This window comes from Scyliorhinus canicula, chromosome 21, assembly GCF_902713615.1.
Source record: "Scyliorhinus canicula chromosome 21, sScyCan1.1, whole genome shotgun sequence".
NCBI lineage: Eukaryota > Metazoa > Chordata > Chondrichthyes > Carcharhiniformes > Scyliorhinidae > Scyliorhinus > Scyliorhinus canicula.
The window spans coordinates 13,565,889-13,593,451 of NC_052166.1; the positions used below are offsets into that span (position 1 = coordinate 13,565,889).

The 27,563-nt window shown below is 50.7% G+C and overlaps 1 protein-coding gene across 3 annotated transcripts in view; it reads right to left on the bottom strand.

Annotated features, from left to right (window-relative positions):
- exd3 (exonuclease 3'-5' domain containing 3) overlaps window positions 1-27,563 on the bottom strand; it is a 617,516-nt gene that overhangs the window by 324,623 nt on the left and 265,330 nt on the right. For all 3 annotated transcript variants that reach the window (XM_038781915.1, XM_038781916.1, XM_038781914.1), the window contains one exon: window positions 9,239-9,378. In XM_038781915.1, the coding sequence (XP_038637843.1) occupies window positions 9,239-9,378 (140 nt within the window). The remainder of the gene's footprint in view (window positions 1-9,238; window positions 9,379-27,563) is intronic.

The window sequence follows — 27,563 nt, forward strand, 5'->3', positions numbered from 1 at the left end:
ACCCCGGCTCTTACACTAGTGGGACTCGAGGCTCGAACCAGTGACAATGGGACACAGGACCAAGGAGACAAAGAGGACCATGGGACAGAGAGGTAGGCAGCACAGGAGTGGCAGAGGCAGTAACAGAGACAAACACCAATAGAGAGACACAGAACCAAAGAGAAACAGAGAGAGAGAGAGAGAGAGAGAGAGAGACAAGAGAATGATACAGAACCAAAGAGAGGCAGAGAGATTGGAGGAGTGAGTGAGTGAGTGAGTGAATGAATGAGTAAGAATGAATGTGGGTGAAAGTGACAGTGTGATGTGAGAGTGAGTGGGTGGGTGGTACAGTGGGTAGCACTGTTTCCTCACAGTGCCAGGGATCCAGGTTCAATTCGAGCTTTGGATCAATGTCTGTGTGGAGTGGGAGTGAATGCATGAGAGTTTGAGTGTGAGAGAGTGGGGTTGAGAGTGAGAGAGTGAGTGAGTAAGAGTGTTTATGAAAATAAGCAAGTGAATGGGCATGTGTGTGAGCGGGCGTGAGCAGGCATGTGCATGAGAGAGAGCAGGCGTGCGCATGAGGGAGCAGGCATGTGAATGAGTGGGCATGTGTGTGAGTGAGTAAGCATGTGGGAGAGTGTGAGCATGTGTGTGTGTGTGAGCGAGTGAGTGAGCATGTGTGAGTGAGCGACCATGTGAGGGAGTGAGTGGGAGTCGGGGGACAGGCAAGGGAGGATGGGAAGGGGGTGGCGGGAGAGCGGGTGCGGGAGTGGGTGCGGGAGAGGGGGTGGCGGGAGAGGGGGTGGCGGGAGAGGGGGTGGCGGGAAGAGAGAGAGAGAGAGAAAAGAGTGAGTGAGTGAGTGAGTGAGTGAGTGAGTGAGTGAGTGAGTGAGTGAGTGAGTGAGTGAGTGAGTGAGTGAGTGAGTGAGTGAGTGAGTGAGTGAGTGAGTGAGTGAGTGAGTGAGTGAGTGAGTGAGTGAGTGAGTGAGTGTGAGTGAGTGTGAGAGAGAGAGAGAGAGAGAGAGAGTGAATGAGTTAAGAGTAAGTGAATGTGTGAGTGAGTGAGTGAGTGAAAGCCCCGACAGACTTGCTCTTAGGTGAACTGGACATTCTGAATTCTCCCTCCTTGTACCCGAACATGGGAAAATCCCCTAGTGTTGCGGCTGTGGGGATTTTCACAGTAACTTCATTTCAGTGTTAATGTAAGCCTACTTGTGACACTAATAAAGATTATTATGTAAATGTGTGAGGAAGAGAGAATGAGTGAGTGTGTAATTGAGAGGAAGTTTGATTGTGAGGGAGTGCATGAGTGTGTGAGTTTGAGTGTGAAAATGTGTGAGCATAGTGTTGGAAAGTGCAAGTGAGTAACAGATAATGAGTGAGTGAGCAAGTGATTGAACAAGTGTGTGAGAGTGAACATGTGGAAGTGAGCAAGTATGTGTGTGTGTGAGAGAGTGAGTGAGCATGTGACAGACAGTGAATGAACATGTGAGTACGAGTGCGTAAATGTGGGCAAGTGAGTGAATGTGAGAGTCTCTGTGACAGAGTGTGGGAGTGCGATTGAGTGAGGGAGATGAGTGTGAGAGGGTGTGAGAGAATGAGACAGTATGCGAGTGAGTGTAAGTGAGGGTGGATGAGTGCGAGTGGATGAGTGCGAGTGAGTGAGTGTGAGAGAGTATGAGTTAGAATCAATGTCAGGGTAAATGAAAGTGAGTGAGATTGACTGCGAGTGCAAGTGAGTGAGTGAGAGAGAGTCTAAGTGAGTATGAGAGAGTGAGTGACTTTGAGAATGAGTGCGAGAGAGGCGAGTGCGAGAGAGGCGAGTGCGAGAGAGGCGAGTGCGAGAGAGGCGAGTGCGAGAGAGGCGAGTGCGAGAGAGGCGAGTGCGAGAGAGGCGAGTGCGAGAGAGGCGAGTGCGAGAGAGGCGAGTGCGAGAGAGGCGAGTGCGAGAGAGGCGAGTGCGAGAGAGGCGAGTGCGAGAGAGGCGAGTGCGAGAGAGGCGAGTGCGAGAGAGGCGAGTGCGAGAGAGGCGAGTGCGAGAGAGGCGAGTGCGAGAGAGGCGAGTGCGAGAGAGGGCGAGTGCGAGAGAGGCGAGTGCGAGAGAGGCGAGTGCGAGAGAGGCGAGTGCGAGAGAGGCGAGTGCGAGAGAGGCGAGTGCGAGAGAGGCGAGTGCGAGAGAGGCGAGTGCGAGAGAGGCGAGTGCGAGAGAGGCGAGTGCGAGAGAGGCGAGTGCGAGAGAGGCGAGTGCGAGAGAGGCGAGTGCGAGAGAGGCGAGTGCGAGAGAGGCGAGTGCGAGAGAGGCGAGTGCGAGAGAGGCGAGTGCGAGAGAGGCGAGTGCGAGAGAGGCGAGTGCGAGAGAGGCGAGTGCGAGAGAGGCGAGTGCGAGAGAGGCGAGTGCGAGAGAGGCGAGTGCGAGAGAGGCGAGTGCGAGAGAGGCGAGTGCGAGAGAGGCGAGTGCGAGAGAGGCGAGTGCGAGAGAGGCGAGTGCGAGAGAGGCGAGTGCGAGAGAGGCGAGTGCGAGAGAGGCGAGTGCGAGAGAGGCGAGTGCGAGAGAGGCGAGTGCGAGAGAGGCGAGTGCGAGAGAGGCGAGTGCGAGAGAGGCGAGTGCGAGAGAGGCGAGTGCGAGAGAGGCGAGTGCGAGAGAGGCGAGGTGCGAGAGAGGCGAGTGCGAGAGAGGCGAGTGCGAGAGAGGCGAGTGCGAGAGAGGCGAGTGCGAGAGAGGCGAGTGCGAGAGAGGGCGAGTGCGAGAGAGGCGAGTGCGAGAGAGGCGAGTGCGAGAGAGGCGAGTGCGAGAGAGGCGAGTGCGAGTGAGGCGAGTGCGAGAGAGGCGAGTGCGAGAGAGGCGAGTGCGAGAGAGGCGAGTGCGAGAGAGGCGAGTGCGAGAGAGTGCGTGAGAGTGAGTGCGTGAGAGTGAGTGCGTGAGAGTGAGTGCGTGAGAGTGAGTGAGTGAAAGAATGCGAGTGAGAATGTGAGTGAGAATGTGAGTGAGTGAGTCTGTGAGTGAGAATGAGTACGAGTGAGTGTGTGTGTGAGAGGTGAGTGCGTGAGAGTGAGTGAGTGAAAGAATGCGAGTGAGAATGTGAGTGAGAATGTGTCTGGGTGAGTCTGTGAGTGAGAGTGAGTGTAAGAGTGAGCGAGTGCGAGAGTCAGTGAGGATGAAGGCGCCAGAGGACAAATTTAATCTGCCGCCAGGAAACGCCTTTAAATATCTGCAAGTACGAGCCTTTCCGACGCTTTCCGACGCTGCCGCCACTGAGGATACAGGACAGGGTGGTCTCCGGCACCTGGGTGGGGGAGGGGAAGGTGTCGGATATCTACCAGGAACGACAGGAGGCGGAGGAAACCCACGTAGAGGAGCTCAAGGGCAAGTGGGAGGAAGAACTAGGTGAGGAGTTGGAAGCGGGTCTGTGGCCGCACGGTTTGCTAGTGTCACACGGGAGGGTTTAAACTAGTATGGCAGGGGGGTGAGCACCGGAGCAATAGGTCAGAAGGTAAAAGCATTGAGGGAGAACTCGGGAATAGGGCCAGTATGGCTCTGAGGAAGAGCAGACAGGGAGATCTTGCTGAACACAATGGGTCTGGTGGCCTGAAGTGCATATGTTTTAATGCAAGTAGTATTACGGGTGAACTTAGAGCTTGGAACTATGATGTTGTTGCCATTACAGAGACCTGTTGAGGGAAGGACAGCTTTGGCAGCTAAACGTTCCAGGATTTAGATGTTTCAGGGGGCATAGAGGGGGATGTAAAAGGGGTGGCGGAGTTGCGCTACTGGTTTGGGAGAATATCACAGCTGTACTGCGGGAGGACACCTCAGAGGGCAGCGAGGCTATATGGGTAGAGATCAGGAATATGAAGGGTGCAGTCACAATGTTGGGGGTTTACTACAGGCTTCCCAACAGCGAGCAGGAGATAGAGGAGCAGATAGGCAGACAGATTTTGGAAATGAATAAAAACAACAGGGTTGTTGTGATGGGAGACTTTAACTTCCCCAATATTGACTGGGACTCACTTAGTGCGAGGGGGCTGGACGGGGCAGAGTTTGTAAGAAGCATCCAGGAGGGCTTCTTAAAACAATATGTAGATAGTCCAACTAGGGAAGGGGCTGTACTGGACCTGGTATTGGGGAATGAGCCAAGCCAGGTGGTATAAGTTTCAGTAGGGGAGCATTTCGGGAACAGTGACCATAATTCAGTAAGTTTTAAAGTGCTGGTGGACAAGGATAAGAGTGGTCCTAGGGTGAATGTGCTAAATTGGGGGAAGGCTAATTATAACAATATTAGGCGGGAACTGAAGAACCTAGATTGGGGGAGGATGTTTGAGGGTAAATCAACATCTGACATGTGGGAGGCTTTCAAATGTCAGTTGAAAGGAATTCAGGATCGGCATGTCCTGTGCGGAAGAAGGATAAATATGGCAAATTTCGGGAACCTTGGATAACGAGAGATATTGTAGGCCTTGTCGAAAAGAAAAAGGAGGCATTTGTCTGGGCTAGAAGGCTGGGAACAGACAAAGCCTGTGTGGAATATAAGGAAAGTAGGAAGGAACTTAAGCAAGGAGTCAGGAGGGATAGAAGAGGTCACGAAAAGTCATTGGCAAATAGGGTTAAGGAAAATCCCAAGGCTTTTTACACGCACATAAAAAGCAAGAGGGTAGCCAGGGAAAGGGTTGGCCCACTGAAGGATAGGCATTGGAATCTATGTGTGGAGCCAGAGGAAATGGGCGAGGTACTAAATGAATACTTTGCATCAGTTTTCACCAAAGAGAACGAATTGGTGGATGTTGAGTCTGGAGAAGGGTGTGTAGATAGCCTGGGTCACATTGAGATCCAAGAAGATGAGGTGTTGGGCATCTTGAAAAATATTAAGGTAGATAAGTCCCCAGGGCCAGATGGGATCTACCCCAGAATACTGAAGGAGGCTAGAGAGGAAATTGCTGAGGCCTTGACAGAAATCTTTGGATCCTCACTGTCTTCAGGTGATATCCCGGAGGACTGGACAATAGCTAATGTTGTTCCTTTTTTTAAGAAGGGTAGCAAGGATAATCCAGGGAACTACAGGCCGGTGAGCCATACGTCAGTGGTAGGGAAATTACTGGAGAGAATTCTTCGAGACAGGATCTGCTCCCATTTGGAAGCAAATGGACGTATTAGCGAGAGGCAGCATGGTTTTGTGAAGGGGAGGTTCTGTCTCACTAACTTGATCGAGTTTTTCGAAGAGGTCACAAAGATGACTGATGCAGGTAGGGCAGTGGATGTTGTCAATATGGACTTCAGTAAGGCCTTTGACAAGGTCCTTCATGTTAGACTGTTACAAAAGGTGAAGTCACACGGGATCTGGGATGAGCTGGCAAGGTGGATACAGAACTGGCTAGGTCATAGAAGGCAGAGAGTAGCAATGGAAGGGTGCTTTTGTGATTGGAGGGCTGCGACTAGTGGTGTTCCGCAGGGATCAGTGCTGGGACCGTTGCTGTTTGTAGTATATATAAATGATTTGGAGGAAAATGTAACTTGTCTGATTAGTAAGTTTGCAGACGACACAAAGGTAGGTGGAATTGGGGATAGCGATGAGGACTGTCAAAGGATACAGCAGGATTTAGATTGTTTGGAGACATGGGCAGAGAGATGGCAGATGGAGTTTAATCCAGACAAATATGAGGTAATGCATTTTGGAAGGTCTAATGCAGGTAGGGAATATACAGTGAATGGTAGAACCCTCAAGACTATTGAAAGTCAGAGAGATCTAGGTGTACAAGTCCACAGGTCACTGAAAGGGGCAACACAGGTGGAGAAGGTCGTCAAGAAGGCACACGGCATGAATGAAAATGAAAAAAAAAAAAAATCGCTTATTGTCACGAGTAGGCTTCAATGAAGTTACTGTGAAAAGCCCCTAGTCGCCACATTCCGGCGCCTGTCCGGAGAAGCTGGTACGGGAATCGAACCGTGCTGCTGGCCTGCTTGGTCTGCTTTAAAAGCCAGCGATTTAGCCGAGTGAGCTAAACCAGCCCCATATGCTTGCCTTCACTGGCCGGGGCAATGAGTATAGGAATTGGCAAGTCATGTTGCAGCTGTATAGAACGTTAGTTAGGCCACACTTGGAGTAGTGTGTTCAATTCTGGTCGCCACACTACCAGAAGGATGTGGAGGTTTTAGAGAGGGTGCAGAAGAGACTTACCAGGATGTTGCCTGGTATGGAGGGCATTAGCTATGAGGAGTGGTTGAATAAACTCGGTTTGTTCTCACTGGAACGACGGAGGTTGAGGGGCAACCTGATAGGGGTCTAAAAAATTATGAGGGGCATAGACAGAGTGGATAGTCAGAGGCTTTACCCCAGGGTCAATTACTAGGTGGCATAGGTTAAAGGTGTGGGGGGCAAGGTTTAGAGGAAAAGTACAAGGCGAGATTTTTAACACAGAGGATAGTGGATGCCTGGAACTCGCTGCCGGAGGAGGTGGTGAAAGTAGGGATGATAGTGACATTTAAGGGGCATCTTGACAAATACCTGAATAGGATGGGAATAGAGGGAATGGACCCAGGAAGTGTAGAAGATTTTAGTTTAGACGGGCAGCATGGTCGGCACAGGCTTGGAGGGCTCAAGGGCCTGTTCCTGTGCTGTACTTTTCTTTGTTTTGTTCTTAGGTCCTGGGCAGGGTTAATTCCTCCTCATCATGTGCCAGGCTCGGTCTAATTCAATTTAAGGTGGTCCACCGGGCACACATGACGGCAGCGAGAATGAGCAAGTTTTTTGGGGTAGTAGACAGTTGTATGAGGTGCAAAGGCAGCCCTGCAAACCATGTCCACATGTTTGGGCATGCCCGGAGCTTAGAGTGTTCTGGCAAGTGTTCGCGAGAGCAATGTCCAAGGTGCTTAACCCACAGGTGGTGCCGAGTCCATAGATAGCGATCTTTGGAGTGTCAGAAGACCCGGGAGCTCGGGGCGAAAGAGGCCGACGTCTTGGCCTTCGCCTCCCTAGTAGCCCGGAGACGGATTTTATTCATGTGGAGGGACTCAAAGCCCCCGGGTGTAGAGACTTGGGTTAATGACATGGCTGGGCTTCTCAGCCTCGAGAAAATAAAGAGGGTCTACGCTAGGGTTCTCTCGGAGGTGGCAACCGTTCTTCGCCTTTCCCGGGGAAAATTAAAATGTCAGCAGCAGCAGCAATCTGTTGTGGGGGGGGGGGGGGGGGGGGGGGGGGGGGGGGGTGCTTCATTGGGATGGTGTGGGAAGACTAGGTCACGTGGGGTAATGTCTATTTAATTGTTATTGTATATTCTCTTTTTACACTATGTTAATATTCACTCTAGTTTGTTTTGTTGTTATTGTTACTACTGTTTTATGAAAAATTCTGCAAAACCTTAATAAAAATACTTTTTTAAAAAAGTGAGTGAGGATGTGAGTGAGAATGAGTGAGTATGAGAGTGAGTGCGAATGAGTGCGAGTGAGTGTGAAAGTGTGAACGTGGGAGTGTGAGGACGAGTGCAAGAATGAGTGACTGTGAGAGTGAATGAGCATGTGAGAGTGAGTGTGGGAGTGTGTGAAAGTGAATGTGTGCGAGTGAATAAGCGTGTGAGTGTGAGTGAGAGTGTGTGAAAGTGAGTGTGAGTGTGAGTGACTGTGAGACTGAGTGAGTGAGTGAGTGAGTGTGAGAGTGTGAGAGTGTGAGAGTGTGAGAGTGTGAGAGTGTGAGAGTGTGAGAGTGTGAGAGTGAGTGTGAGAGAGAGTGAGTGAGTGAGTGAGTGAGTGAGTGAGTGAGTGAGTGTGAGTGAGTGAGTGAGTGAGTGAGTGAGTGAGTGAGTGAGTGAGTGAGTGAGTGAGTGAGTGAGTGAGTGAGTGAGTGAGTGAGTGTGCTGTTTGGTGTAGGGACACAAAGAGACACACCCTCCACCCCTTTGCTCTCCAAAAGCCTATCCGTGCACGGGCCAGGTGAGGAGAAAATGCCAGACTGAACAGCAGCCCGCTTCCAACCCCCACTTTGGCATGAATCCTGCCAAGGCCGGTTTGGAATGGCAATCGCAAGGTCAATTTCAGTTAAACCCGACTCTTTATCTTGGCCCCGACCTCTGCACCCCCTTCCTTGGTGACCAGGTTTCTCCAGCTCTCCAGCTTCTTCAATGAAAAGGCAAAGGTTTGATTTTTAAAAGTGATCAATTGATGACGATGACTTATTGGTACTAAAGGGATACTTTTGAAGAAAGATGCACAATGCTATTTACAGAGTGTTATGGGCCAGGGCTTAGAAACTCCAAAGTATATTATAAAGTCCACCTGACCTACAACCGTTATGTTGAATTTGGCTAGGATGAGCCCAAGAGCGTTCCCTTCAGGTGTGATTCATCAGGTTTCTAGACACCTTAATCAAAACAAGCTTTATTCTAAGAACTTAGTTAACATATATATAAACACAGAGCAAGAATTTTTATCAATTACAAAAATAAAGACACCCCACAGTTACAGTAATCTTACACTTAACGAATTCCCTCTTAACTGTTCCAATTCATAAACAAAATCCAAATAAACCAAAAATCCCTTTTCAAGGGTGTGGCCCAGCACTCTGCATTCTCATTTGACTAAGCCCAGCTTTCCCGGAGATTCTGACCCCGTCTCACCAGCAGGTTTAAACCCGTCCAGAAAGCAAACTATATCTTTTAAGTTACCAAAGCAGGCAGCTATAATCAATGTTTTTTTTTACTGGAACAACTCTTGAAAATGAAAACATAGAAAGACAGGAAAAAAACACTTCTTTCTCTCCGAGTCCACAGCAATCAAACTGAAAATGAAACTAAAAAAAACTCAGAGCCACAGCTCAGCTCCACCCACAAAATGACATAACTGAAGCCATGTGATAAGCCAAAAAAGCTTTCTTAAAGGGACACTCCATGACAAGAGGGATTTTATTTGTTGGAATACGTTTACAGGCCATCAGTACCTTGACCAGTACCTTGACCCACTGGTTATTTTCAAGGCTGACTCTACACAGCAAGTGTGAAGAAACTACTGGAATTGTCATTGTCAAGTCCTGACTTTCATGCTTGCACAGTCTGCAGCAGAGGTCACTGGACATTACTAATGACTAAAGACCATGGCTGACTTTTACATTTGCAGCCCAGGGGCAATAAACCCAACCAGGATTCCTTGTGCCACTTGATCGTAGATCAGATGGCACAGCATAGACTAGCAGTGACATCTGAATGACTTAATGTCATAGCAGGTCAAGCAGATGAAGTATTAAGCATCTCTCAGTGTTGTCCCTTGAGCTGGTCATACCTTTGGATGTCGCCAATGTTGACCGCTGGATGGCACCACGAATCCAGCAACTGCAGCAAGCAATGCTGTAACCCTGGATAGTCAGCTACATAGGCCTCCACCAGGTTCACTTTATCCTCAAGCAGCAAAGGAATGCACACCTGTACCAAGAGAATTGAACTGTTAGTGAGGATTCCTCCTATCATATAGCAAATTAAAAATGGTGAGCTGCGGTTGGAAGGACTGGAGACGGTTTGCTTAGGCCAATCACTGAATGTAAACATGCAGGTGCAGCAGGCGGTAAAGGCGGCAAATAATTTGTTGGCCTTCATTGCAAGAGAATTCAAATACAGGAGCAGAACGCACTGTCAGCAGAGGTGGTGGAGTCAGAGTCGTTAAAGATATTTAAGTGACTCTTGGACAGGCACATGGAGTAAATTGAAGGGGTGTAGGTTAGGTTGATCTTCGATTCAGATAAATGGTCGGCACAACATCGTGGGCCGAACGGCCTGTACTGTGCTGTTCGATGTATGTATGTCAAACTGCGATTCTATAGGGCGTTGGTGAGGCCACATCTGGAATATTGCGCACACTTTTAGTCTCCTTATCCGAGGAAGGATGTTCCAGCTATAGAGGGAATGCAGCAAAGGTTTATCAGACTGACTCCTGGGATGACAGGATTTACATATGAGGAGAGATTGAAACGGTTAAGATTGTATTTGCTGGAGTTCGAAGAATGAGGGGAGGATCTCATAGAAACCTATAAAATTCTAACAGGACTGGACAGAGTTTATGCAGAAAGGATGCTCCTGATGGTGGGTGTGTCCAGAACCAGGGGTCACAGTCTGAGGAAACCAGATAGACCATTTAGACAGAGATGTGGAGAAATTTCTTCACCCAGCGAGTGGTCAGCCTGTGGAATTCGTTACCACAGGAAGTAGTTGAGTCCAAAACATTGTATGGCTTCAAGAAGCAGTTAGATAGAGCACTTGTTGGAAGATCGGCCATGATCATATTGAATGGTGGAGCAGCCTTGAAGGGCCGAATGGCCTCCTCCTGCTCCTATTTTTTTCTACGTTTCTATCTACTTCCATAACTCTCCTGGCCTGAGTTCACAGACAGCAAAAGTTTAACTTTCCTCTCAATTTGAACTTTGGATGGAAATTTACATTTTAATTATGTTCCTGAAGTGACAGAGCAGCTTACAGATGTCAATCGAGGGACAGGGCACTGAGCAGGGGATGCAGGGAGGAAGGAGGTGAAAGTTAACAGAAATAGATTTAAAACCAACACCAGCAAGTAATAATAATAATCTATACTAGTGTCACAAATAGGCTTACATTAACATTGCAATGATACTGTGAAAATCCCCTAGTCGCCACACTCTGGAGCCTGTTCGGGTACACTGAGGGAGAATTCAGAATGTCCAATTCACCCAGCAGCACGTCTTTCGGAACTTATGGAGGAAACTGGAGCACCCGGGAGAAATCCACATATACACGGGGAGAACATGTAGACTCCGCACAGACAGTGACCCAAGCTGGGAAGCGAACCTGGGACCCTGGAGCTGTGAAGCAACAGTGCTAACCACTGTGCTACCAGAGCAGAAGAAAACAAACAACAAAAGTTGGGTTTCTGGTGAGGAAGCAAAGCAGTGTGGCCAGGGTTAGAAGTGAGTTCATACAATCACACAGCACAGGAGGCCATTTGGCCCATAATGTCTGTGCTAGCTCTTTGAAAGACTTTCTGATTAGCTCCACTTCCAAGCTTTCTTCCCCACAGTCTCGTACATTTCCCCTCTTCAGTATTTACCCAGTTCCCTTTGGATAATTGCTTTTGAATCTGTTCCACCTCCCTTTCAGGCAGCACAATCCAGATGACAGCAGCATGATTCTTTTGTCAATTATCTTCAATCTGTGTCCTCTAGTTACTGATCCTCCTGCCAGTAGAAACAGTTCTTCCCTATTACTTAATCAAAGCCACTCACAATTTTAACAGCTCCATTCATTCCCTCCTTGACCTTCTCTGCTCTGAGGAGACTGACCTCAGTTTTCATCTGCAGTTAGAGAGACAATTCGTGCCATGTGGATCACAGGGGTACACATGGACCATGGAAGAAAAGTACGATGAAGACCCTGAAATCAATTCATTGAATCAATATAGTTTGGTCAAGGAGGACGGAGACATCACAGACAGGAGGGTCCCAGAGTGACAGAGGCATCACAGACAGGAGGGTCCCAGAGTGACAGAGGCATCACAGACAGGAGGGTCCCAGAGTGACAGAGGCATCACAGACAGGAGGGTCCCAGAGTGACAGAGGCATCACAGACAGGAGGGTCCCAGAGTGACAGAGGCATCACAGACAGGAGGGTCCCAGAGTGACAGAGGTATTTCCGGAGCGGGACAAAGAGAGGGAGCCGGAGTGCAGCTTGGGAATCAGGAAGGTGCTTCAGTGATTTATTTTTACCCGTATTTAAGTTGGCCGGTTGCTAAACCCGAGACACTACACTTGTAGTGTCCCCCACCTTTCCACCTCCTTTAACCTAAGGGCGTCAGTGAATATCAGGTAAGCTCTTTCTTTCTTTTCTTTTATCCGCAAGTTATCTCGGAGGGATGGCAGGGAAGGCAGTGCAAGGTTCCTCCTGCAGAATGTTTGAGGTGAGGGACGCCGTCAGTGTCCCTGCTGATTTCATCTGTGGGAAGTGCACCCATCTCCAGCTCCTCAGAAACGGCGTTAAGGAACTGGAGCTCAGGCTGGATGAACTTCGGATCATTCGGGAGGCAGAGGTGGTCATAGATAGAAGCTTCAAGGATGTAGTTACTCCGAAGAATGTAGATAGATGGGTGACGATGAGAGGGGCTGGGAGGAAGCAGTCAGTACAGGGATCCCCTGTGGTTGTTCACCTCAGTAACAAGTATACCGCTTTGGATACTGCTGACGGGATGGCCTACCAGGGGTAAGCCACGGTGAACGGATCTCCAGCACTGAGTCCGTCCCTGTGGCTCAGAAGGGAAGGAGGGAGAGCAGGAGAACATTAGTTATTGGGGACTCGATAGTTAGGGGGACAGATAGACGGTTCTATGGCAACGAAAGAGACTCACAGGTGGTATGTTGCCTCCCGTGATGCCTCGGACCGTGTTTTCAGAATCCTTAAAGGGGAGGGGGGACTTCCGGTAGCGGCAATGACCAGCTGAGCCGCACGTTCGGAGGCTCCCGAAAAAAACGGACTTCGGGGCTTTTTTAAAGGCCCCCAACGGAGCTTAAGAGGCAAATCCCGATGGGGGAAGAGGCCAGGAGTTTCCCCAGAGGTCCCATGGTGCAGACCAGGAGCGGAGCAGGGAGAGAATCGGGAGGAAAAACTTTTGATAAAAATCGGGGCCCGCGGGACAAAATGGCGGCCGGCGAAAGTTTTGAAGAACTGAAGAAGTGGGTCCAGACGACTCTGCTGAGCCTCTTCCAGGATCTGAAAGTGGAGCTGCTGGAGTCCATCAAGGTAACCAACAGGGAACTGATGGAGACCCAGACAGCCCAGGGGGCTGCGATCCGGGAGCTGCAGCAGCAAGCCGCCGAGCGGGAGGACGAGGTCGTGGCCGTGGTGGGGAAGGTAGAGGTGCACGAGGCGCTCCATAAAAGATGGCAGGAGCGGTTCGAGGAGTTGGACAACCGGTCGAGGAGGAAGAATTTACGGATCCTGGGCCTCACGGAGGGGCTGGAGGGGTCGGACCTAGCGGCCTATGTGGTGATGATGCTGATGGGGGCTGGGTCCTTCCAGGGGCCCCTGGAGTTGGAGGAGGCCCACAGAATTCTGGCTAGGAGGACCAAGCCGAATGAGCCGCCGCGGGCGGTGTTGGTAAGGTTCCACCGGTTTGTGGATCGTGAGTGTGCGCTCCGGTGGGCCAAGAAGGAGCGGAGCAGCAAATGGGAGAACACGGAGGTGCGGATCTTCCAGGACTGGAGTGCGGAGGTGGCGAGGCGGAGGGCCGGGTTTAACCGGACGAAGGCGGTGCTCCACAGACGGAAGGTGAAGTTTGGAATGCTGCAGCCGGCGCGTCTGTGGGTCACCTACCAGGATCGGCACCACTATTTTGAGTCCCCGGAGGAGGCGTGGGCCTTCGTGCAAGCCGAGAAACTGGACACAAACTGAGGGTCCCCCGGATGGGGGATGCTGTAGAATACTGTATTTATTTATACTGTATGTGTATCTGCGGGGTTTAGGGTATGATGTGGGGTGGCCGTAGGGTGGGTGGGGTGATGCCGTACGGGTGTTTTCTTTATGGGTTTTCTAGCAGGAGTTGGGTGGACGGGTTTGGACTGAGGGGTAAACGGGGTGTTTGGGGAGCTGGTGGGGGGGACTGACAATGGGAGTGGCCCTGAAGGAGGTGGGGCCCGGCAGGGCGAAAGCGCGGGCTTTCTGCGGGGTCCCCGCAGAACAGGGAGAGGGAGGGGGCGGGGTTTTCTTTTCCCGCGCAGGAGCGGGGGAGGGTGGACTGGTTGATGGGCACTATGGGGGAGGGGCAGTCCCACGTTGGGAGGAGCCGAAAGTAGGGCGGGAGCCGCCGGGGTCAGCAGAAGATAGCTGGCTCACGGGAGTGCTGTAGAGGGGGGGGGGGGGGGGCGCGGTTAGGAAGGGGGGGGGTTACCGGGTTGCTGCTGAAACGGTCAGGAAGGAGCTGGAGGACGCAGGGAGTGCTGGAGGGGGAGAGGTGGCGCCGTGGGAAACTGGAAGAGCGTGGGACGCTGGCCGGGGTGGGCAAGGGATGGGGTATGGCTAATCGGCAGGGGAAGGGGGCAGGGAGCCCTCGGATCCGGCTGATAACCTGGAATGTGAGGGGGCTGAATGGGCCGGTCAAAAGGGCCCGAGCAGTTGCGCACCTGAAGGGACTGAAGGCGGATGTGGCCATGCTCCAGGAGACACACCTGAGAGTGGTGGACCAGGTCCGGCTGAGAAAGGGGTGGGTGGGACAGGTATTCCACTCAGGGCTGGATGAGAAGAGTAAAGGGGTGGCGATCCTGGTGGGGAAGAAGGTGTCGTTTGAGGCGTTGAAGGTGGTGGCTGACAGTGGCGGGAGGTATGTGATGGTGAGTGGCAAGCTGCAGGGGGAGCGGGTAGTGTTGGTGAATGTTTATGCCCCTTAGAACAGTACAGCACAGAACAGGCCCTTCAGCCCTCAATGTTGTGCCGAGCAATGATCACCCTACTCAAACCCACGTATCCACCCTATAGCTGTAACCCAACAACCCCCTCCCCCCCCCCCCCCCAACCTTACTTTTTTGGACACTAAGGGCAATTTAGCATGGCCAATCCACCTAACCCGCACATCTTTGGACTGTGGGAGGAAACCGGAGCACCCGGAGGAAACCCACGCACACACGGGGAGGACGTGCAGACTCCACACAGACAGTGACCCAGCCGGGAATCGAACCTGGGACCCTGGAGCTGTGAAGCATTTATGCTAACCACCATGCTACCGTGCTCCCCTAATTGGGACGATGCGGGGTTCATGCGGCGTATGCTGGGCCGCATTCCGGACCTGGAGGTGGGGGGCCTGATCATGGGGGGAGACTTTAACACTGTACTGAATCCCCCATTGGATCGACCCAAGTCCCGGACGGGTAGGAGGCCGGCGGCGGCTAAGGTGCTGAGGGGATTTATGGACCAGATTTTGGGGGGGGGGGGGGGGGGGGGGGGGGGGTGGACCCTTGGAGGTTTGAGAGGCCAAGGGCCAGGGAATACTCGTTTTTCTCCCATGTACAGAAGGCCTACTCGAGGATTGACTTTTTTGTCCTGAGCAGGGGGCTGGTGCCGAGGGTGGAGGAAGTGGAATACTCCGCCATTGCCATTTCGGACCATGCCCCGCACTGGATGGACCTCGGGCTGGGGGAAGAGAGGGACCAACGTCCGCTCTGGCGCATGGAGGTGGGGCTGCTGGCAGAGGAGGAGGTGGCCGGGAGGGTCCGTGGGTGTATTGAGAGGTGTATGAACACGGGGAGAAGGCGAGCAGGATGCTGGCGCACCAGCTCCGGAAGCGAGACGCGGCCAGGGAGATTGGGGGAGTGAGGGATAGCGCTGGGAAGGTGGTGCGGAGGGTAGAGGTCAATGGGGTCTTCAGGGACTTTTATGGGGAACTGTACCGCTCTGAGCCCCCGGTGGTGGAGGGTGGAATGGGGCGCTTGCTGGACAGGTTGCGTTTCCCGAGGGTGGAAGAGGAGCGGGTGGAGGGACTAGGGGCACCGTTCGAGTTGGAGGAGGTTGTCAAAGGGATAGGGAGCATGCAGTCGGGGAAGGCGCCGGGGCCGGACGGGTTTTCCGGTGGAATTTTATAAAAAGTAATTGGACCTGTTGGTTCGGACCTTTAACGAGGCATGGGAGGGGGGGGTTTGCCCCCAACTATGTCGCGGGCGCTGATTTCCTTGATCCTGAAGCGGGACAAGGACCCTCTGCAATGTGGATCATATAGGCCGATTTCGTTGCTGAACGCCGATGCCACGCTGCTGGCAAAGATCCTGGCCACTGGAATAGAGGATTGTGTGCCGGGGGTCATACATGAGGACCAGACGGGGTTTGTGAAGGGAAGGCTGCTGAACACAAATGTGCGAAGACTCCTCAATGTCATTATGATGCCTACGGTGGAAGGGGGGGCGGAGATAGTGGTAGCGTTGGACGCGGAGAAGGCCTTCGATAGGGTGGAGTGGGAGTACTTGCGGGAGGTGTTGGAGAGGTTTGGGTTTGGGGGGGGTTTATTCGGTGGGGGAGGCTGCTCTACGAGGCCCCGATGGCAAGTGTAGCCACGAATAGGAGGAGGTCGGAGTACTTTCGGCTGCATCGGGGGACGAGACAGGGGTGCCCCCTGTCCCCCTTGCTCTTCGCGTTGGCAATTGAGCCCCTGGCCATGGCATTGAGGGAGTCAGGGAACTGGAGGGGCATGGTGCGGGGTGGGGAGGAGCATCGAGTGTCACTGTACGCGGACGACCTGCTGCTGTATGTGGCGGACCCGGTGGGGGGATGCCGGAGGTGATGAGGATCCTTGGGGAATTCGGGGGTTTCTCGGGGTATAAGCTGAACCTGGGCAAGAGCGAGGTGTTTGTGGTGCATCCGGGGGATCAAGAGAAGGGGATTGGTAGGCTCCCACTGAAGCAGGCAGGGAAGAGCTTCAGGTACCTAGGGGTCCAGGTGGCTGGGAGTTGGGGGGCCCTGCACAAGCTCAACCTCACAAGGTTGGTGGAGCAGATGGAGGAGGAGTTTAAGAGGTGGGATATGTTACCGCTGTCACTGGCATGGTGCAGTCCGTTAAGATGACGGTGCTCCCGAGGTTTTTGTTCTTGTTCCAGTGCCTCCCCATCTTTATCCCAAAGGCCTTTTTCAGGAGGGTCAACAGCAGTATCACGGGTTTTGTGTGGGCGCATGGGACTCCAAGGGTTCGAAGAGTGTTCCTGGAACGAGGAAGGGATAGGGGGGGGCTGGCGTTGCCCAACCTCTGTGGGTACTACTGGGCGGTCAACGCAGCGATGGTGCGTAAGTGGGTAATGGACGAGGAGGGGGCAGCTTGGAAGAGGATGGAGGCGGCGTCTTGTATGGGCACGAGCCTGGAAGCGCTAGTAACGGCGCCGTTGCCGCTCCCTCCAACGAGGTATACCACAAACCCGGTGGTGGCGGCTACCCTCAAAATTTGGGGGCAATGGAGACGGCACAAGGGAGAAATGGGGGCTCGATGGAGGCCCCGATACGGGGGAACCATCGGTTCCCCCCATGGGAGCATTGATGGCCGATTTCTGGGCTGGCACAGGGCAGGGGTTAGGAGGTTGAGGGACCTGTTTGTGGAAGGGAGGTTCGCGAGCTTGGGGGAGTTAGAGGGGAAGTTTGGGCTCCCCCCGGGGAACATGTTTAGGTACATCCAGGTGAGGGCGTTTGCCAGGCAGTAGGTGGAGGGGTTCCCCTTGCTGCCCCCACGAGGGGTGCGGGATAGGGTGCTCTCGGGGGTGTGGGTCGGAGGGAGGATCTCGGACATATACCAGGTAATGCAGGAGGTAGACGAGGCCTCGGTGGAGGAACTGAAGGGGAAGTGGGAAGAGGAGCTGGGGGAGGAGATTGAGGAGGGGACGTGGGCAGATGCCCTGGAGAGAGTGAATTCGTCCTCTTCCTGTGCGAGGCTTAGCCTCATACAGTTCAAGGTGCTGCATAGGGCCCACATGACTGGGACAAGGATGAGTAGGTTTTTCGGGGGTGAGGACAGGTGTGCTAGGTGCTCGGGGAGCCCAGCGAACCACGCCCATATGTTTTGGGCGTGCCCAGCGTTGGGGGAGTTTTGGAAGGGGGTAGCAAAGACGGTGTCGAGGGTGGTGGGATCCAGGGTCGAGCCAGGCTGGGGACTCGCAATTTTTGGGGTTGCAGTGGAGCCGGGAGTGCAGGAGGTGATAGAGGCCGGGGTCCTGGCCTTTGCGTCCCTAGTAGCCCGGCGGAGGATCTTGCTCCAATGGAAGGATGCGAGGCCCCCAAGCGTGGAGGCCTGGATCTCGGATATGGCGGGGTTCATTAAATTGGAGAGGGTGAAATTTGCCCTGAGGGGATCAGTACAAGGGTTTTTCAGGTGGTGGCAGCCCTTTCTGGACTTCCTGGCGGAACGGTAGGGAAACAGGCCGACAGCAGCAGCAACCCGGGGGGGGTGGGGGGGGGGGGGTTTGTTAATTGGGGGGAGGGAGAACTGTGCACAAGGGTTTGTGGAGGGTGCTATCTCTCTCCTTTGTTTGTTTTTTTTTCTTTTCTCTTTTTCTTTGTTTTTGTTTCTTCCTTTTGTTTGAAGTTGCTCTTGAAGCTGGGGGGCATTGTTTATGGGGTGTTACCGCGGTTGTACGTTAATAGAGTTAAAACATAGAACATAGAACACTACAGCGCAGTACGGGCCCTTCGGCCCTCGATGTTAGAACATAGAACATAGAACAGTACAGCACAGAACAGGCCCTTCGGTCCTCAATGTTGTGCCGAGCCATGATCACCCTACTCAAACCCACGTATCCACCCTATACCCGTAACCCAACAACCCCCCCCCCCCCCCCCCTTAACCTTACTTTTTTATTAGGACACTACGGGCAATTTAGCATGGCCAATCCACCTAACCCGCACATCTTTGGACTGTGGGAGGAAACCGGAGCACCCGGAGGAAACCCACGCACACACAGGGAGGACGTGCAGACTCCACACAGACAGTGACCCAGCCGGGAATCGAACCTGGGACCCTGGAGCTGTGAAGCATTTATGCTAACCACCATGATACCCTGCTGCCCCTGTTGCGCCGACCTGTGAAAACATCTGAAGCCTATCTGACCTACACTATTCCATTTTCATCCATATTGCTATCCAGTGACCACTTAAATGCCCTTAAAAGTTGGCGAGTCTACTACTGTTGCAGGCAGGGCGTTCCACACCCCTACTACTCTCTGAGTAAAGAAACTGCCTCTGACATCTGTCCTATATCTATCACCCCTCAATTTAAAGCTATGTCCCCCCGTGTTGGTCATCACCATCCGAGGAAAAAGACTCTCGCTGTCCACCCTATCTAACCCTCTGACTATCTTATATGTCTCTATTAAGTCACCTCTCAGCCTTCTCCTCTCTAACGAAAACAACCTCAAGTCCCTGAGCCTTTCCTCGTAAGACCTTCCCTCCATACCAGGCAACATCCTAGTAAATCTCCTCTGAACCCTTTCCAAAGCTTCCACATCCTTCCTATAATGTGGTGACCAGAACTGCACGCAGTACTCCAGGTGCGGCCGCACCAGAGTTATGTACAGCTGCAGCATGACCTCGTGGCTCCGAAACTCAATCCCCCTACTGATAAAGGCTAGCACACCATATGCCTTCTTAACAGCCCTATTAACCTGGGTGGCAACTTTCAGGGATTTATGTACCTGGATGCCGAGATCTCTCTGTTCATCTACACTACCAAGAATCTTGCCATTAGCCCAGTACCCTGCATTCCTGCTACTCCTTCCAAAGTGAACCACCCACACTTTTCCGCATTAAACTCCATCTGCCACTTCTCAGCCCAGCTCTGCAGCTTATCTATGTCCCTCTGTATCCTATAACATCCTTCAGCACTATCCACAACTCCACCGACCTTCGTGTCATCTGCAAATTTACTAACCCATCCTTCTACACCCTCTTCCAGGTCATTTATAAAAATGACAAACAGCAGTGGCCCCAAAACAGATCCTTGCGGTACACCACTAGTAACTGAACTCCAGGATGAACATTTGCCATCAACCACCACCCTCTGTCTTCTTCCAGTGAGCCAATTACTGATCCAAACCGCTAAATCACCTTCAATCCCATACTTCCTTATTTTCTGCAATAGCCTACCGTGGGGAACCTTATCAAACGCCTTACTGAAATCCATATACACCACATCAACCGCTTTACCCTGATCCACCTGTTTGGTCACCTTCTCAAAAAACTCAATAAGGTTTGTGAGGCATGACCTACCCTTCACCACAAAACCGTGTTGACTATCACTAATCAACTTGTTCTTTTCAAGATGATTATAAACCCTACCTCTTATAACCTTTTCCAACATTTTACCCACAACCGAAGTAAGGCTCACAGGTCTATAATTACCAGGGTTGTCTCTACTCCCCTTTTTGAACAAGGGGACAACATTTGCTATCCTCCAGTCTTCCGGCACTATTCCTGTCGACAAAGACGACATAAAGATCAAGGACAAAGGCTCTGCAATCTCCTCCCTGGCTTCCCAGAGAATCCTAGGATAAATCCCATCTGGCCCAGGGGACTTATCTATTTTGACATTTTCCAAAATTGCTAACAACTCCTCCTTTTGAACCTCAATTCCATCTAGCCTGGTCGACTGAACCTGAGTGTTCTCCTCGACAACATTGTCTTTCTCCAGTGTAAACACTGACAAAAAATATCCATTTAACGCTTCCCCTATCTCCTCTGATTCCACACACAACTTTCCACTACTATCCTTGATTGGCCCTAATCTTACTCTAGTCATTCTTTTGTTCCTGATATACCTATAGAAAGCCTTAGGGTTTTCCTTTATCCTATCCGCCAACGACTTTTCGTGTCCTCTCCTCACTCTTCTTAACTCTCCCTTTAGGTCCTTCCTGGCTAACTTGAAACTCTCAAGTGCCCTAACTGAGCCTTCATGTCTCAGCCTAACATAAGCCATCTTCTTCCTCTTCACAAGTGCTTCAACTTCCTTAGTAAACCACGGTTCCCTTGCTCGACAACTTCCTCCCTGCCTGACAGGTACATACTTATCAAGGACACGCAGTAGCTGATCCTTGAAAAAGCTCCACATTTCTGGGAGCACGGGGGCAGCACGGTAGCATGGTGGTTAGCATAAATGCTTCACAGCTCCAGGGTCCCAGGTTCGATTCCCGGCTGGGTCACTGTCTGTGTGGAGTCTGCACGTCCTCCCTGTGTGTGCGTGGGTTTCCTCCGGGTGCTCCGGTTTCCTCCCACAGTCCAAAGATGTGCGGGTTAGGTGGATTGGCCATGCTAAATTGCCCGTGTAAGGTTAATGGGGGGATTGTTGGGTTACGGGTATAGGGTGGATACGTGGGTTTGAGTAGGGTGATCATTGCTCGGCACAACATCGAGGGCCGAAGGGCCTGTTCTGTGCTGTACTGTTCTATTTCGATTGTACCCATCCCCTGCAGTTTCCTTCCCCATCCTATACATCCTAAATCTTGCCGAATAGCATCATAATTGCCTTTCCCCCAGCTATAATTCTTGCCTTGCGGTATATACCTATCCCTGCCCATTGCTAAAGTAAACATAACCGAGTTGTGATCACTATCACCAAAGTGCTCACCTACATCTAAATCTAACACCTGGCCGGGTTCATTACCCAGTACCAAACCCAATGTGGCCTTGCCCCTTGTTGGCCTGTCTACATACTGTGTCAGAAAACACTCCTGCACACATTGTACAAAAACTGACCCATCTACAGTACTGGAACTATAGTATTTCCAGTCAATATTTGGAAAGTTAAAGTCCCCCATAACAACTACCCTGTTACTCTCGCTCCTGTCGAGAATCATCTTTGCAATCCTTTCCTCTACATCTCTGGAACTATTCGGAGGTCTATAGACAACTCCCAACAGGGTGACCTCGCCTCTCCTGTTCCTAACCTCGGCCCATACTACCTCAGTAGACGAGTCCTCAAACGTCCTTTCTACCGCCGTAATACTTTCCTTGATTAACAATGCCACACCCCCCCCCTCTTTTACCATCTTCTCTGTTCTTACAGAAACATCTAAATCCTGGAACCTGCAACAACCATTCCTGTCCCTGCTCTACCCATGTCTCCGAAATCGCCACAACATCGAGATCCCAGGTACCAACCCATGCTGCAAGCTCACCCACCTTATTCCGGATGCTCCTGGCGTTGAAGTAGACACACTTCAAACCAGCGTCTTGCTTGCCGGTGCCCTTTTTCGAATTTTTAACCCTATCCCTGACCTCACTACTCTCAACATCCTGTACACTGGGACTACAATTTAGGTTCCCATCCCCCTGCTGAATTAGTTTAAACCCCCCGAAGAGCACTAGCAAATCTCCCCCCCAGGATATTGGTACCCCTCTGGTTCAGGTGAAGACCATCCTGTTTGTAGAGGTCCCACCTACCCCAGAATGAGCCCCAATTATCCAGGAAACCAAAACCCTCCCTCCTGCACCATCCCTGTAGCCACGTGTTCAACTCCTCTCTTTCCTTATTTCTCACTTCTCTAGCACGTGGCACGGGTAACAACCCAGAGATAACAACTCTGTTTGTTCTAGCTCTTAGCTTCCACCCTAGCTCCCTGAATTTCTGTCTCAAATCCCCATCTCTCTTCCTACCTATGTCGTTGGTACCTATGTGGACCACGACTTGGGGCTGCTCCCCCTCCCCCTTAAGGATCCCAAAAACACGATCAGAGACATCACGAACCCTGGCACCTGGGAGGCAACACACCAACCGTGAGTCTCTTTCGTTCCCACAGAACCTCCTGTCTGTTCCTCTAACTATGGAGTCCCCAATGACAAGTGCTCTGTTCCTCTTCTCCCTTCCCTTCTGGGCAACAGGGACAGACTCTGTGCCAGAGACCTGTGCCCTATTGCTTACCCCTGGTAAGTCGTCCCCCACAACAGTATCCAAAACGGTATACTTGTTATAGAGGGGAACGACCACAGGGGATCCCTGCACTGCCTGCCGGTTCCCTCTCCCTCTCCCTCCCCTGACGGTAACCCATCTACCTTCTTCTTTTACCTGAGGTGTGACTACCTCCCTATAACTCCTCTCAATAACCTCCTCCGCCTCCCGAATGATCCGAAGTTCATCCAGCTCCAGGTCCCTAACGCGGCTCTCGAGGAGCTGGAGTTGGGTGCACTTCCCGCAGGTGTAGTCAGCAGGGACACTAGAGGTGACCCTTTCCTCCCACATTCTGCAGGAGGAACATTCAACTGCCCTAGCCTCCATTCCCACTGAACTAACTTCCCAACTACTGAAAAATAAAAATAAAAAACTTGTTAGTTTAGCAATCCAACAGACAGAACTTTTTTTTTTGGTTAGAGGAGGAGGATGGGTGGGAGACACTACGTAAGTAGTGTTTCGGGTAAAGCTGTCACTCGAGAACAGCCCCTTCACAAACCACCTTCAACTTACGCTGACCGTACTGCACGTATGCAAATCTCCCCGGAACAGCCAATCAGAAGCTCTGCTCTGCTGCCCTCTGCTGTATGTTAAGATGTTTATATTTTGTAAAAATTTCAATAAAAATTATTTATAAAAAAAAGGGGAGGGGGAACAGTCACAAGTCGTGATACACATCGGTACCAACAACATAGGTAAGCGAAGGGACGGAGATTTAAAACAGGAATTTAGGGAGCTAGGGTGGAAGCTGAGAGCCAGGACAAACCATGTTGTCATCTCTGGTTTGTTGCCGGTGCCACGTGCTGGTGAGGTGAGGAGCAGGGAGAGAGTGCAGACAAACACGTGGCTGCAGGGATGGTGTAGGAGGGAGGGTTTCAGTTACGTGGATAATTGGAGCACATTCTGGGGAAGGTGGGACCTGTACAGACAGGACGTTTTGCACCTGAACCAGAGGGGCACCAATATCCTGGGAGGGAAATTTGCTACGGCTCTTCAGGTGGGTTTAAACTAATTTGTCAGGGGGATGGGAAAACGAGCTGTGGTCCAGAAGCCAATGTTGAGAGTAGTGAGGTTCTGAGGAGGGTATCAAGGTCGCAGGAGTGTACCGGCAGACAGGAAGGTGGGTTGAAGTGTGTCTACTTCAATGCAAGGAGCATCCGGAATAAGGTAGGTGAACTTGGAGTGTGGATTGGTACTTGGGACTACGATGTTGTGGCCATAATTAAGACATGGTTAGAACACGGACAGGAATGGTTGTTAGAAGTTCCGGGGGGTGGGGGAGGGGGGAATAGGTGTTTCAGTAAGAGTGGGGAAGGTGGTGGTAAAAGAGGTGGAGGAGTAGCATTGTTAACAGCTGCAGAAAGGCAGTTCGAGGGGGACCTACCTACTGAGGTAATATGGGCTGAAGTTAGAAATAGGAAAGGATGGATCACGTTGTTAGGAGTTTTCTATAGACCCCCAAATAGTAATAGAGATGTGGAGGAAGAAATTGCAAAATAGATTGTGGATAGGTGTGGAGGTCTCAGGGTAACTGTCATAGGTGACTTTAACTTTCCAAATATTGATTGGAACCTCTATAGGTCAAACAGTTCGGATGGTGCAGTTTTTGTACAGTGTGTACACATGGGAAACTTGTACTTCCTGTTTCCTGATAGTTTAAAGATGGCAAGCACCAGGCAAGGCTGTTTAGTATTTGGATCTGAGATGAGTTGTCTTTGTCCAACTCAGCAACACAGGGGACGGGATTAGAGGCAGATAACAAACAGGATGAAGTGCAGGCGGAACATGTGATGCTCGTCCCGCAAATGACAACACAGCAAGCTGGGGGGGTTGAGGTGACTGAAGGTAGTCAGGCTCTGGCCTGTAGGGCAGGATGCACTGTTGCAGTGGTCACTTCCCAAGGGAGGAATTAGCACCACACATCGCGTTTCAATGGCCAGAGAGGGACATTGAGTTGCAGGGGCCGCAGGTCAATATCTCAGAGTGGGTCAAGGGAAAGTAAAGGCTGGTGAAGGATATTGGAGGGAGGCTCCAGGATGACAGAAGGAAGGTCCAGGGTGAGAAATGGAAAGTTGACGGAACGAAAGCCATATCAACATAGGCGCTCATATCTTTGCCTGCCTTCTTCACAGAGTTCAGTTTTGGATTTGTAGTGGGTCTCTTGCATTCAATCTTTTTGCAACGTTGTGTGGCGGAGGATAGGAATCACCAAAGGAGGGCATTGGTCACACAACAACGTGGCCATAAAACAATCAGCCAGAAACAGCCCAGGGGGAAGGAAGTCAGGAGGAACCCGACTGTTATAATCCTGCAGGAAGCCCAAGTATCTGCAACACAAGAGTCCCCGTGGCCTCACCTGAATATGATCTACCCAGAGGAGAGGGTGGATCTAGCCTCTCTGTTCAAAGGACTGCTGCACATTATTTACGGAGAGGAAAGCAGATGCTGCATTTTCGGCTATGACGCGTTGCCTTCCAACAAATCCAATAAAGGCAAACTGCTATCACATCAGCACAATGTTACCTGCATAGGTGAGATGTGCCTCATTGTATCACAGAGATACAATCAAAGAAATGAACACCAGCTCTAAGAAGTATTAAGAGAGTACTAAAAGTTCAGTCAAATAATTGGATTTTAAGTTGTGTCTCAAAAGGAAGAGAGAGAAAAATAAGAGAGGCTAAGGGAGGGTTGCATCAGAGCTATGCTGCTGAAGGTATGGCCACCAATCATGGACCATCAAATTTGAGGATGCTCAAAGGGCCAGAATTAATACAATGCAGAGATAACGGAGGGTCAGAAATAATTCAGAGATAGGGAGGTTTGAGGTCATGGAGTGATTTAAAACAAAAATGAAACTTTTAAAATTAAGGAGTTGCCAGTGGGTTAGCCGAAACAGTGAAGTCGGGTAAATGGGACTTGGTGCGATCAAGGACATGGGCAGAGTTTTGGATGGTCTCAAGTTTACATAGGGTAGGCAGTGGGAGGCCATGTACAAGAGTTTTGAAATAGTCAAGTCTGCAGGTAACAAAGATACACATGAGAGTTTCAGAGTAAGATGAGTTGACACAGGTGAAATCAAGCAATGTTATGACAGTAGTTTACATTTTTTTACGTGATGGTGCAGATATACGGTGGGAAGTTAATCTTGAAGTCAAATATGACACCTAGATTGTTAACAGACTGATTTAGCCTCAGAAGCTGCCTGGGTGAGGAATGGAGCCAATGGTTAAGCAGTGGAGTTTGTGGTTTTTACCATCCAAGCTGATGTTACTACTGGACAGCCAGGTGCCAGAATGGAACCCTGGCTCAATAGACCATGGACGGGTTACTCTGCCGGGGTGATTCTCCGTTTTGCCGACGCCTGGGGATTTCCCGACGGCGTGATGCTGCCCCACAATGGGAAATCCCATTGACCTGCCGGCGTAATGGAGAATCCCGCCGGCGGGTCAGGGCAGAAATGTGGTGGGGCGGAGAATCCAGCCCCGTAACTTTCATTTTTTTGATTAAAGACATGCATGAAGTGTGATTCAGGACTGCCAATTAACTTTTAACAAAAAATTAATTAAACAAGATTACAACCACACCCGTCACTCCATGTTCATAGGTATATGCAGGTTTCGAAGGATTAAATTCTTACGTTCGTTTAAGTACACAGTCCATGTAAACCAATAAGTGAAATATTCTGAAACCAAGTGACAGATACCCCCCAATATAACTTCAGATGCTTGTCCCACCGTGAGACAACTGGTCTCCCTCGGTCTTCCATGATTTTTCCAAACTCTGCTCTTGGAAAAACAAACCTTAGAATCTTCTCCCAAACCATGTGGTTGCCCACATGCATTCAAGCTTCCATATTGTCTCTCAGGCACCCAGCCATGCCAACAAAGCACTACTGCTTCACAGGTTATATCAACATGTCACCAAACTTTTCATTTAGCGTAGGTATTTGGTTTCTCTCTTTAAATCAGGTTCTTGCAGCTGCTGGACAAGATAGGATTTTGGGTAAGACACTGGGATCGGAGCGCAATCCGATGCTGATTGCATTCTGAGGACGTTCAGTCCCAATATCTTCACTCTTACCAATATTTAGTAGGAAGAAACTCAGTACTAGTGCCAGGGATCTGGGTTCAATTCCGACTTCGGGTGACTGTCTGTGGAGTTTGCACATTCTCCCTGTGTCTGTGTGGGTTTCCTCCCAATGCCCTGATTTCCTCCCACAGTCGAAAGATGTGCAGGTTAGGTGGATTAGCCATGCTAAACTGCACCTTAGAGGGGGATTGGGGCAAGGTAGGAATTCCATGATTCTATAGATCTCAGATAAGTAGGTTGACAACTTTGAGACATTGCATGGGTTTAGTGAGGTAGAGTTGGGTGTTGTCAGTGCACATGTGGAACCTGACCCACATGTACATCTCAATATCCTGGGCTGAAGCCAACCTCAGGTGTCAGAGATTATGGCAATGTATGTTAAACCCATCCATTGCTCCACTGCTCGCATCATGCAATGATTTTTAAGTATGCCTAATCGCTGCCAGTGCCGTGCAAACGTCAAGCTTATCAATAGCAGCAGGCATCATGTTCTCATGTGCTCCCCATGCACAAGCTTCTCCACTACACTCACTCTCATTTTTCCTGAAACCCCATCAGAAGTTAATGATAGGAATTGGATTTTTCAGTACACTTAGAATTTAGTTAAGCTAAACTTACCATTACTCAATGAAGATTCATTGGGAACTGGTAGATACTGGGATTTGTATCATAATATATACCAGTATATCATGGTGCAGACACACACTGATGGACACACACAAGGACCAATCAACATGTACAAACACCGCAGCCAATCACCAGTTAGAATACACACACTATAAAGGCAGAGGGCACCACGGTACCCGCTCAGTCTGGGTGCTGCCTCTGAGTGTAACAGGAACTTATTCAACCAAGCACGGACTCACAACACGTGATGAGAGACTCAACTGGTTCTGACAAGGCTTAGGTCTGTAGTTCAAGTTAGCATTATTTAGACCCACAGTCATTGTGTGTTAGTTAGTTAGAAGTAGTTAATAAAATTGAGTTGAACCTTCATCTGTGTTGGAAGTGTCTGTTCATCTCTCAAGCCTACACAAGCCAACACATCAATTTGTAGTGTTCTTTTGCTCTCCTCTTCCTACCTCTTTTATTTCCAAACATAAAT